The sequence below is a fragment of the Rhinolophus hipposideros genome (assembly GCF_964194185.1).
Source record: "Rhinolophus hipposideros genome assembly, chromosome: 4".
In the NCBI taxonomy this organism is placed as follows: domain Eukaryota; kingdom Metazoa; phylum Chordata; class Mammalia; order Chiroptera; family Rhinolophidae; genus Rhinolophus; species Rhinolophus hipposideros.
Window position 1 is genome coordinate 62,369,519 of NC_138050.1, and position 13,095 is coordinate 62,382,613.

At 36.2% G+C, this 13,095-nt stretch overlaps 1 protein-coding gene and 1 pseudogene across 2 annotated transcripts in view; both read right to left on the minus strand.

Moving 5' to 3' along the window:
• Positions 1–13,095, minus strand: part of TM9SF2 (transmembrane 9 superfamily member 2) — a 52,420-nt gene that overhangs the window by 16,100 nt on the left and 23,225 nt on the right. The window contains exons 5-10 of the mRNA XM_081046089.1: positions 12,615–12,744; positions 11,013–11,137; positions 9,986–10,097; positions 8,732–8,811; positions 7,856–7,964; positions 621–753 (exon numbers count right to left, since the gene is read on the minus strand). Of these exons, the coding sequence (XP_080902215.1) occupies positions 621–753; positions 7,856–7,964; positions 8,732–8,811; positions 9,986–10,097; positions 11,013–11,137; positions 12,615–12,744 (689 nt within the window). The remainder of the gene's footprint in view (positions 1–620; positions 754–7,855; positions 7,965–8,731; positions 8,812–9,985; positions 10,098–11,012; positions 11,138–12,614; positions 12,745–13,095) is intronic.
• Positions 3,680–7,714, minus strand: LOC308496596 (high mobility group protein B3-like; annotated as a pseudogene). The gene has a single exon. The product of its transcript is annotated as a high mobility group protein B3-like (transcript).

Below are 13,095 nucleotides of genomic sequence, written 5' to 3' on the forward strand. Positions count from 1 at the left end.
AACCCCGGGCAATAGTCTCAGAACCACTCCTGTAGCCAAGCAACACCTCTAAAGGTGGTCTATTTAAAAAAAGAAAAGACTGTCCCAATTGAAAAATTTTAGGTAAAACTCCTGAAGGTTTCAGGAGGCATAAGGAGGAGATATTTTTTGCATAAGAAGATCTTTCCTAAACACTACTAGGAAAGAAGGAGCTCTGGCTTCCTAAATCCTTCCAAAATGAGAAAGGTGTACCACAAGCTTCCTCCCCCGCCCCTTCTTTTCCTTTTCGTCCTCTCAGTGGAAGCCAACGTCTTGGATCCCATCATACTGCTCCTGGCGGGCTGGCGAGGTTACCCTGCGTGACCCTGGTTCCAGGCCACGCAGACCCAGATGGTCTTTCGGGACCTAGTCATCTCCAGCTCCAGTGCTGTCAGAACAAAGGCTGGGTCTCTACACAGCTGAAGAGAGATATGAAGAGTCAGCTAATCCCGCCCAAATCACACACAGCCAGAGCACGCAGATATGAATGCCAAAAGGACACTCGAGACAACTTAGCCTAGCTACCTTCACTTAGGAAAACTGGTTTTCAAACAATTATTTAGAAAAAAGTATTTTCTACTTAATTTTCACTTGACACTTACACAGAGTCACAAAAGTCATAATCAAAATCTGTGCCCCCGATCCTAGAAAGACAGACAGCAGCATCCCTTTTCGTGGAGGACGGAATATATCACCATGAACTAATTTCCAGCCAAATTCTTCCTGGGCATCCTCCTAAAAAAGGGAATGAAATCATTTAATTGTCACATGATAGCACCAAGACAACTAGACAGTTTATTCATTGTTGAATATGCTGATATAGAAATATTTTTAAAAACTTACAATTCTTAATATTTATTTCAATTTTGAAGTGTAAAGCTTGACACCTAGAGCTTTACGTAGTCTTCCTGAATTGTTTTTAAAGGAATGTTGTGTGTTACAGTCTATAAATATAGTCACTGAGAAACTTTAAAAGAAATACAAATTACGTGATGCCTACCTAGTTCTAAGCTTTACGATATAACTTGATGTCTTAATTTTTAATCACACTCTATCCTTTTCAACTGACATTTATTAATCTCCAAAATAAGCAAATGGAATTAGGTCTCATAGCTACTTTGCTGGCACAGTAGGCTTGTCTGTGAAAATATTAGTAGGTTTGTGTTACCAGCCCAAATTGCACCCTTGATCTTCAGACACATATATACAACTGCTTCAGTTCCACTTCACTGTTTAATGGACATCTTGAAAAGAATTATGCACAACTGAACTGATTCCCTCTCCTCACCTACACCTGCTCTTCCTGTAGTCTCCCCCAGTAGATAAAAAACTCCATCCTGCCAATTGCTCAGTCCCCAAAACCTTGGGGTAATCCTTGCTTCCTCCTTTTTTTTCTCACACTTCAAATACAATCATCTAACAAATCCTATAGCGCGATCTCCAAAATGTAACCACAGGACTCACCCCTGGCCCCTGGTTCAAGGGGTCACCTCTTACCTGGCTATTGCAACACTGCCCTGGTCTCTCCATTCAGCTGATTCTCAATACAGCAACCAGAAAAGCCCTGTACCAATCAGGTGGCTGGGACGAGACACATGGGGTCATTCCCTGACTTTTCTCCCTCTTCCAACCTTTCCACTCAACCGGTCAATTAGGAGTCTATCCCATCTCCTAAACACCCTCTGTTGCGATCTATCTACTTCTTCCTTCTTCCCTGCCACCATCCCATCTCTGTCAGTTCTCAAACAGCCTCTGGCTGGTTTCTATACCTCCTATCTTGCCCTGCTCTGAATGATTCTCCACATAACATTTAAAGTGATTTTTACTAAGACACAAATATGGCCATGTCACAGCTGCTTAAAATTCAACAGCATACAGTTTGACCTTCAAACTGTATGCGTGGCTTACAAGTCCTTCAGAATCTGGCCCCTACTACTTTTTCAGCCTTCTCTCTTAACATTTCCTCCAGTGTATCTCTGCCCAGTTCCCATTCAGACTTCTATCTTTGCAAACAGTAGATAATGCTATTGCTAATACTTTACATTTGCAATGATTTTTAGCAAATACAAATCAAATGAAATTTGAAACATGGAAAATATCATGTAGATACTAAGCCTGCTTATACAATGGCTAATTTATAAGACAATAGTAAAAATCAAAGTATGTCCTTTCACTGGTACAAAATATTTAAAAATACACTGGGCATTAGACTTTACTTGCTCATTTACAACGAATGTACAAAGTGAAGTTTTATTAAAAACATGGGCTCTAAGTGGATTAAATTAACATTGTACTTGGGACTGACTTCAAAATAATTGAGGGGGGGAAGTAGGTGAGATTCTACAGATAAAACAAACAGGGTAACAGGTATACTAAACTCCTTGTTTTTGTGAATGTCTGTTAAAAGTGTGGGGTCACCCCAATAAATTTAATAATACACATAAAGTACGAGGGGAAAAGTATATGAACCCTTTTTTTAGGTGAGGCAGTACTGGATAGACAAGGGACTGTTTCTTACTTTTGTATTGAATTAGTACTAAAAAATTCAAAGGATGCAAGTGAAAACTAAGTTTCCCATAGAGAGCCAGGTCCCTTTTCTTCGGACAAACATGACTAGTTTCTTATTATCCTTGCAGAGATATACTACCTATACACAAGCGAATGCATATATATGTACATTTTCTTTTTTTTGCACAAATGGTAGCATACTACATAATTTCATACCTTGTTTTTTAGTATAATATCATGGAGGTGCTTCTACATTTATATATACAGAGTTGCCTCATTCTTTTTAATGATTACACAGTATTCCACTGTATGGATACTCCATAATTATTAAATCCAGTCCCCTCATGAGTATCTGGGTTTCTTAAAATCTTCTGCTATTATAAACAACACATATTTATTGTTTTAAGACAAAAAATAAGAACAATAAATTCCATCCAATCCAGATTAGTTTCTAGGAATGGAATTGTTGGGTTAAACAAAATTATAAACTAATATTGCCAAATTGCCTTCCTTAAGTACACCAATTTACATTCTCATAGTATGAACCAAAGTGTTCATGTCCTCAATCCCCCAACACATTATATCAAACATTTTAATTTCTGCCAGTGTACCAGATGAACAAGCTTGCATTGCAGTTTTAATTTGCATTTCTCTTATTATGAATAATGCTGCATCTTTTTACATGTTTCGGAACCATTTGTATTTCTTTTTTATGCGCTCTTTTTTCATGTACCATGCCCAGTTTCTTATTGGGCTGTCGACTGTTTTCTTAATACTTCTAGGATTTCTTTATTTATTGAGGAATTTAATAATTTGTGACAGATGATATTTTCCAATGTGACTTTTATCTTTTTACTTAGTGGTATTTTTGGTAAATCTATTCAGATTTTTTTTTTAATGTAGTAATCATAGAGCTATCATTTCTTTTATGGCTTCTGGCTCTGTGTCGCACTTATAAACTTCTATCCTCCTCTAAGATTTAAAAATAACTTACTATGTATTTTTCTAGGGTTTTATAATTCCACATTTTAATTTAATGCATTAATCATTTAATCGAAAGGAATAAAGTTGGACTCTACCTTCCCCCCCCCACCAGACAACCACTCACTTATCTGATAGTATGCATTCAATCTGTTTTTTCTTTGTTGATACTTTCGTTAACCTCCAATTTTACACTCATTATTATATTCACAAACTGTTTACTTGGAATTTTTTGATTCACCAATTCTTCTAAAATCTCTCTTTAGGATTGGTTTTTATGTATTTATCTTCTGCTAAATTATTTCTATAGAAATTCCTTCAGTGAAGATCTGTTTGTGGTCAATTGTTTTGTTAATCTGAAAAAGGTATTTCACCTTTATTCTTGAAAGATAGTAGATACACGATTCTATGTAAAGTGTTAATTTATCCCACCAATTTAAAGATATTATTTTGTCTTTGAGGTTCCATTGCTAACTTGTTTTTTCATTGCAGATGCTATCTTTTTCCTCTGGTTGATTCTAAGATCTCTTTTCTCTGATGTTCTATGGTTTGGACAGTTGATCTAGGTGTGGATTTCTTTTTATTTATTCTGCTAGAAATATACTCTGTTTTCTTTATAAATGGATTGTTATCTTTCATCTGTTTTGGAAAACTCCTAGCTGTTACTTTTTCATATATTTTATACTCTGTAACTAATAGTTCTAGTATCTGAAATATCTGGGGGGGGGTGTCTAAATCTGTTTTTTATTTTTTTTTTTGTGAATTTCTGCTAATAGATCATATTTTATTGATCTTAAATTGGAGGAATCCTGAAAAGCTAAATCTGGGAGACTTTTATTCAGAGAATTTCTACTTGAGCCTGCCAAGAATCAGAAGATACTTACAAACCTAGAATCAATTTGCCTTCTTTCAAGAATCCAGGCTCGATGTAGGAGGAGACTGAAGTTCAGCTCCCTCACTAATGACCCACAAAGTTTAGTTTCCCAATTGGCTAAAGACTCTACCTAAGCATTGACCCAAAGGATAACTTCAAACTCTCCTGCCTTCATTGCTCCCTGCTCTGGCCTTAGCTAACTGCTTTTGGGGGTGAGGAGTAGAGTGGAGTGGGAATCCATGTATCTACATTTTTTACGGCACAAATCTGGTACATAAAAGCCTAAGTCATTCATTCAACAAATATTTATTGAGCACCAAGTACATGCTCAGCACTGTTCAAAGCACCAGAGACACTACAGTGGGTGTAACAGAAAAATCCCTCTTCTCTTGAGTACGTGCGCTCATTGGGAAGGCAGACAATAAACAAAGTAAGTAAATAGAATATATAGTACATTAGATGGTGCAAGTGCTACAGAGAAAAATTAGGAAGTATGGGTGTGTTATGTGCGGGGAGGGGATATCACTTGAATGGAATGGTCAGGAAGGTCTTGCTGGGAAGAAGGTAGGGGAGCTCGCCATGTAAACATCTGAGGGAGGAACATCTGAGTAGAAAGGAAAGCAAGTGTGCAGGCCTTGAGGTGGGAACACCTGACGTGTCTGAGGAGCGGCAGGGTGGCCAAGGCGGCTGGAGCAGAGCTCCATGAGGCAGGGGCTGCAGGGCCTCTGGACCATTGTAAAGACTCCAGCTTCCAGGCTGAGAAAAACCGGAAGCCACTGGGGGGCTGTGATCGGGACTGAAACTTGAACAGATCTGCTCTGAAGGCTACAGTTAGAAACTGAAGGGAGGAAAAGAAAGAGAGCAAGAGTGAAAGCAGGTTGCCCTGGTCCATATCCCATGACACACTTGAGTACAAATTAAGGAAAAAAACTTCGTTAAGTCAGCAATTATTTGTAATTGCCAATTATAAACAGAGTATCTTGAAATTATCTTGATATTTAATAAAACAATCAATAAAAAATATTGAAAGTCAACTGTAATTGAAAAATTTTAAAAAGGGGGTGAAAAGGTGAGGGAGAATAGAGGTCCAAATTTCCAGGAATACGACCAATAGTCATGGGGATGTACTGTACAGCATAGGGAATATAGTCAAGAATATTGTCATAGTATGGTACGGTGTCACATGGTTGCTGGGCTTACCATGATGATCACTTCTTTAGGTGTATAAATGTTGAAAAACTATGGTGTACACCTGAAACTAATATAATATTGTATGCTAGCTGTATCTTAATAAAACTCTTTTTTAAAAAATCAGTAAAAACCATGGAAAAGAATTGTAGAGAAGTGCTAAAAAGCTCATAAACATTAATATGTTCTTTTCAAAATTAGAATAGGATAAAAAGGTTGAGGGGAAAAGGCTAAGAAGCTGTAGTTTGTATTTCCGTATTTATTACAAGTCACTGTGATTCTTGTGGAAATTTTGTAAAAGAGCTGCTAGTATGAATTGAAAAAGTATAAAATGGGTAACATTATGCAACTTAAAATGTTTGAGAATAAATGAGGTTGGGACATTAAATTACTTTTGAGTATACCAAAGGGTTGAAATGATACAAATTCAGTTAAAATTCATTTTAGAAAATTAAACATATACACAAATATAAATTGCTGGAGAGTTATTCTGCTCAAGTTTGCTGTTTCACAACCTGGGTGTACGCTAGAGACTCTGATAGAGCTGACGGCACGTAAATGAACAAAGAGGAAGAGCGGGAGCTGTGCGCCTACAGCCACTCTGCACAGTCCTCTGACAGACGGGGCTGTGAACAGCTCAGGGCTCAGTGCTGTGCTGACTCAGTTTCTGCAGCACACCAATTCTTAAGGAACATTTTCTTACTTGAAAATGTAAGTTCAGGGTAACCTTTTTTCCCCCAATGTAATACTGTTTAACTTCAAACACATTTTGGCATTCTAAATACAAAAAATAACAAAATGTTGCAAACCGTGTTTAGTACAGAAGTTTCCTGAACTTTCATTGATGCAGTAGCTCTTCCTTGTGATGACAAGGAAGAGTTCTGCAGTTTGTTTAAAAAACAGTTTAAAACTACCGCACTTAACTAAAAAAAGATCTCAACACTTCTCATGCCAGCTGACCCCCCTTTCCACAGCTAACAATAGCAACAGAATGCTATGTCACTTTATACAAAAACAAGACAACCTGAAGCTAAACAGATGCCCACGGCAGTGTCCACAAGTCCAGCCTCAGTGCATGCCCTGAGCTACCGCCCCTCCAAAAGGCATCTCCCCCACAGCCTCCACGCCAAGCCAGGAGCATCAAGAGCTTGTCTCCGTTGTTTTGTTCTTTTTACAAACTATAGATATGTACAGTTGATAACTCAGGATTTCTAACCAATAACCATATAGTTAGCACCACCTTATGGATTAAAAAAAGAAAATGCCAGAAACATCTTTAAATGCCTTGTCACACCAACAGCAAAGGGCATAGAGTGAGGAGAACAGGAGAGCCTTTTCCTTTAAAATATTTGGAAACACGTATAACTTTGATACCGTGTCAGGGTGCTCCAGACAGCCATAGCACTTCATGTAAACCACTGACAATTTCTAGAGTGCACGGAGACTTCTGCTGTCTGACCATGACCCAGCTGTGTAATTAACCCCAATGAGGGTGAAGAGCTGTGCCAGTGACGACGCTGGCCTCCTCTAAGGTCTTCACAAGTCGACACATGAACAGCTTTTTAGTCCTCCTCCTCGTCCCCCCCATCCTTGTCTTCTTCCTCCTTCTTCCAGGCAACTTCAGTGGGACCCTCTATGCCATCAAACTTTCCTTTAGCGATAGAGTCCGCAACAGCCTTCTCATACTTCTCCTTCCACTCTGATGCCTTATTGAGGGAAGACTGCTTTTCGCTGTCACTTAAGTTTTTCCACATCTCGCCCAGCTTCTTTGCCAAATCTCCAATAGAGAAGCTGGGGTTTGTGGATTTGATCTTAAGGCAGAATTCTGAACAGAACAGGAAGAATCCAGACGGTGCTCTTTTGGGGGCGTTAGGGTCCTTCTTCTTTTCTCCCTTAGCTGATTCATAATCCTTCATTTCTCGATCATAATGTTCTTTATCTGCCTTTGCCATTTCATCAAATTTAGACTTCTCTTTCCCAGACATTGTCTTCCACCGCTCAGAGCACTTCTTGGAAAATTCTCAAAAATGGGTTTTTCTTCCTATGTTCCTGTCTGAACGTCTGCACAAAAAAGGCATAAGCAGACATCTTGCCCTTTGGTTTCTTTGGATCACCTTTAGCCACCTTGATTGTATTGTCTGCTAGTCTCAAATTCAGGATAACCTTTGATTTGAGAAGAATGTTTTAAAAGCAAAGTCTGCCTAAAGTTATTATTTAAACCTTTTCCAAAGAAAAAATAAAGACTATTCTTGGAAGACCAAAGAACAATTCAAATGTTTCACTCACCGTAGAATCCATCTGATTATATCTGGCAATATCTTTATGCAGTGTCCGTAGCATAATCATAGCGACCATTCCAGACAAGAAGAGGACAATGACCAGGGAATTCATGATGCTATAGAAATGAGCAGGTCAGGATTAATCTGTAGCTTAATATTTTTAAAAACGATTTACTGAGTAACATTAAAAAAGCATTTTTTGAAATCAAAACTTGACCTAAAATCCAACAAATTCAATGAACCGTGTTCTGCCATGTGTCTTTCTAGTGGAAACATAATTCTATATACTTATAATATAGTTTTGTGGTCTGTTGAAAACTAGAATTTGTTTTTGTCCATGGTCAATACTATTAAATTACTACTATGCTCAAATCAGTGCAACACAAGCTGCAATAACCAACAAAGGACTGATGTGTCCCTCAAGAAATTTACTGAAGAATAAATTTACCCAGTAAATTAAAGAGTGTCAAAAGGATAGTTCAGCAAAGTAGGAAAAGGAGAGTAATGGCACCATGAACAGCTTTCTAGATAAAAGTTTTGAGTAATGCGTTTAAGAGAAAATGAAAAATAATCACAACAGCAGCAGCAGCTTGTTTACTGAGCCTTCTTCCATGGCAGGTAAGGTGCTCGCATGCTCTGCTTCATTATCTCCTTTGATCCTCAGAACAGTCCTATGAGGCATTTCTAGATAAAGAAATGGACTCTGAAAAATTGCGTGACCTGGCCTGATTCACAACCAGTGACTTAAAGCCAGAATTGAATCCAAGTCTGATTCAAAAGGTCAGATTTTCAAATAACTGGAGAGGATTACAGAGTGAATGAGATGTTCAAAGGCACAGAGTGGAATAGTACAGAGCATAAAGCAGATTAATCTTAGCCTTACCTAAACCACTGAATATGGGTATGAGGCATAGATTCCAGAATATAGTCCCATCTAGATGCCCATCTGACCTCTTTATTTTCCTAGAAGGATTAAAAACAAAACAAAATTCTTTAATTAAGCATTTGTTGACATGGTATATTAAGAATCTAAAAATTTCCATTCACAGCTTGACCTTCCATTCAGTTAAAAATTCAATTTCTCATTATCATAACTTGTGTTAGTCATGAGATTCTGGGAGTTTCAATTTACTCAAGTCTCAGGAAAATCAGGATGAGATTAAGCAGTAAATAAAACATAGTAAGAGTTCCTAAAGGTACCCACTTGTTTTTTCAGTATTTCTTTAAATTTTAAATAGTAAGGGTTTATTTTAGATGTCAAATTTTAGAGCTACATATTTAATTTTTTCAGAAGATTGAGTAGAATAACTTATTTGCTTTGACGCCATCTATCTATACCTATGAGACACTTAACCAGACCAGAGTCGTAACCTAGGTAAACTAAACATCTGGCAGATGTTACCTATACTGAGTTCTTAACACCTAGAAAGAAACATATTATTACTTACTGCACTAGGCTTGCAAAATTATACACTATATGGGGATAGTAAATGTCACAACTATATTAGATTGCCACGGTAGTTTATTAAAAATAGAGGTGGAATACTGCCTAAGATTCTCATAAAATGAACTTTTACTTTCCTCCTAAGAAATTTCTCCTTTAATGAAAACCTTCCCTTGAATTCCCTAAGAACCTATATAAATCATCTACCATCAAGAAACTCTCCATTTGTTTATACTCAAATCCAGATTTTTAAAAATGGTGTTGTTTTCCCAAATGCTTGTTGCATATATCTTTGACATATTCATACCATCCTCTAGTCTATTTTCTACCTTTTGTCTTACATTTATCACTTATGTCTTAACACTTAATCAGTCTCAGTTCTCCAATTTCCTGTATTTCTTATTTAAATGAAGACTTAATTTCACATGTGATCATGTTGCTTGATACACTGACAAACTATTCCAAAAATAAGCTCATTAAAAACGTATCTATTTATGTATTACAGAATTGTACACCTGAAATCCATGCAACTTTTCTAACAACTGTCACCCCAATAAACTTTAATTTTAAAAAAACTTTACTAAACAAAAAAAACTTATCTGATAAGCTTAATCATTAATATTTTTGATTAGTTTAAGTAGTATGCATTTAAAATCAATTTCTGAGTTATACTAAAGATAAAAACAAACTCACCTCAAAGCTAACAGAATAAGTATAGGCAATTTTGATCTCCCCAGAAGCTTTGTTACTTATATCCATCGGGGGTCCAGAGCAGTCCGGTTTATCTATATGGGTATGTTTGAAACTGTGGGAAAAAACATTTTGGCAAGATGCTGATAAAATATTGTTTAAAAAAATGGGTAAAGGTTTGAGATTCTGTACATATTTCACAATGTTACTGATAGCCAAAGGTGAAATTATTCATGTTACACTTAATATTAATACAAATATTTACTTTGTATAAATAATGGGCTTACTTGTAAGAATGAGTACAAATTATTACTCAAAATTAGAAACAAACTTTTGAAAACAGTGTACTTAAAAGCATTAACTAATCTTAAAAAAATGAAAAAAACACTGAGGGAATTTAAATTAACTGCCATCTTATTATGGAATGCATTTCTTTACACCAGTGGCATGAGAAATTAACTAATTCAATCGGGGGAGAGGAGTCACAGAAAAAATGAAATACTCGATCAAAAAAGGATCTCACAAATAACTGATAGGTACTTTCACACTAAAAATTGATAGCCTGAAGAGATACCCGTTCAATGACTTGTCACATACTGACATCTAACACTGCATGAAGGTTTTCAAAATGACAGCACCAATTAGCTCATTTGGGCCTCTGTTAGGCGGTCAAGTTGCAAATATCTGAGGCAATGCTTTTCCACTGTGAAAGGGAACACTGTTCCAACCACCTTTTCCAAGCTGACATGGAAAAGCTGTCCAAACTTCCTGACTGAAAAACCAAACAAAAAGGTACCTAGGCTTTACCACTTTGCCATGACAGGAAAAAAATATTCGTGTGGTTTTTCTGGACAACCCATAATTTAGTAACAAATCATGCTAAAGGGAGTTTTAGTAAAACCAATCCTGAAATACCAGATTATATGCTAGAGTACTGATTAAGGAAAAAGTTAATTAGGCCCCAAATATGTACTCTTACAGCCTACATTTCACTCATATTTATTTACTTCGTTTCCGTTTGTATAGTTACCTTTTTGGTTCAAGTTTAGCAGCCACTAGTCTTGCTCCCATGGATCCAGTCTCCACAACATGATAGTGTATTGTGATGTCAACATGGTTGAAGATATAAAATGTATCTCTTTCATGGAATTCTGACTATGGAGCAGAACTTCAAGTTAAAGGCAGAAAACTGGCTATACAAGAGTCAAAATAAAACTTTAAAATGAGTCTCAACAAGTAAAAAAATTTAAGCTTGGACAGGACTTTAATCCTTCCCCATAAAAATGTTTAAGTTTTTTTAAAAAATATTTTTATTGGGGAATATTAGGGAACAGTGTGTTTCTCCAGGGCCCATCAGCTCCAAGTCGTTGTCCTTCAATCTAGTTGTGGAGGGCGCAGATCACTGGCCCATGTGGGACTCGAACTAGCAACCCTGTCGCTCAGAGCTCGCGCTCTAACCTACTGAACCATCCGGCCGCCCCAAATGTTTAAGTTTTAAGATTATAAGCCAAAACTAATTGGCAGAAATATAAATTATGCTTCTTTAATGCTTTAATTCTTACATAAAACTTAAGTGCCTATTTAAAAAAACACATCTAATATTTTCTAGCTTTTCTCTTACAAACAAACAAAATAAATTTTTAAATATTACATGCTATGAGCATGCTAAATCTTATACATTTTAACACTTTTCCTCTATGGAAGTTTATAACTTTAGACTAAACTAATAACCTAAATTATTCAAGTGTCTCTGGTCAACTCTCATAAAAGCATCAACCGTTATAACCAGTTTCATGAGTAAGTTCATGCTAACTTCTACTACCAGGTCACATTAATTAAGACAAATCGGGTGACCTGACTACATAAAATTTAACATATATTCCCCCAAATTTTAATCAACGGCTAGTTAAAGTCTTCACTTTATTATTCTGTGTTTAAATATAAAAGTATGGTCCCAAAGACAGATACCTTTCTAAAAAAAGATATAATACTAAACTTTGGCAATACAATAAAATACCGTGTTTCCCCGAAAATAAGACCTAGCTGGATAATCAGCTCTAATGCGTCTTTTGGAGCAAACATTAATATGAGCCACTCTTATTTTACTATAAAGCTGGTATAATGTGATGATGTGATGTGATATATATGATATAATACAATATAACGTAATACCGGGTCTTATGCTAATTTTTGCTCCAAAAGACGCATTAGAGCTGATTGTCTGGCATGGTCTTATTTTCAGGGAAACAGGATATTTTATGGACTTAAATGTGCAATATGAATTTCATGGATTTACAATGAGATCCTTTTGGCACTCCACTGTTTACATATTTTTATATGTAAGATTTATGAATCTAACTTAGCAAAGTCAGAACATACAACGCCCCAGCCCTTACTGCAGTGCTTAGCACATAATAGACACTCTCAGTAAATGTTGAACTGAATCTGATTTTAACTCTAGAGTTAACTTTGTATACTGCTAATCTGGCATAGGCGTAAGATCTCAGTAGTTGTACTTCAGAACATCTGAATTGTACTCATTTGATGAATATAACAATTTTTGTCTGGGTGAAAACTGAATACGTCGACCAAAAAACAATATTTCAAAAAGCATAGTTTGTTACAAACTTACATTAATAACACAGGCATCTTTGGCACGGCCTTTATCTGTAATGTAACAGCCAATAGGAAACCCAGGATTACAGAACCTCTGACCATCTTCAACATCATAACACCATGTTACAGGCATATTGTCCACAATCCTATTCACAGAAATAAAAGTCAAGTTAAAAATCAGCAAACATTACTAAGAATTACTGCCCAAATACGTGTCATCATTTTTTAAACTTAAATGTCTATAAATGCCTTATAATGTCAAAACTACAACCAAAGAATTTTAATGAAATGTGATATTTCATAAGTAATGGCATTATGCTAATATCTGATACACTGCACTGAAGGAGAAAACTTTATAGCTGAAACTATAAATCTATGTAGGAAAGGGAGTGTATTAATTAATTTATTGCAATTGCTAATTTAACAATATCATTATCTAGACACCTACATATAATTTTTTAGCAGTACACTCAAAAGCTCTATATAGGTGCAAATCA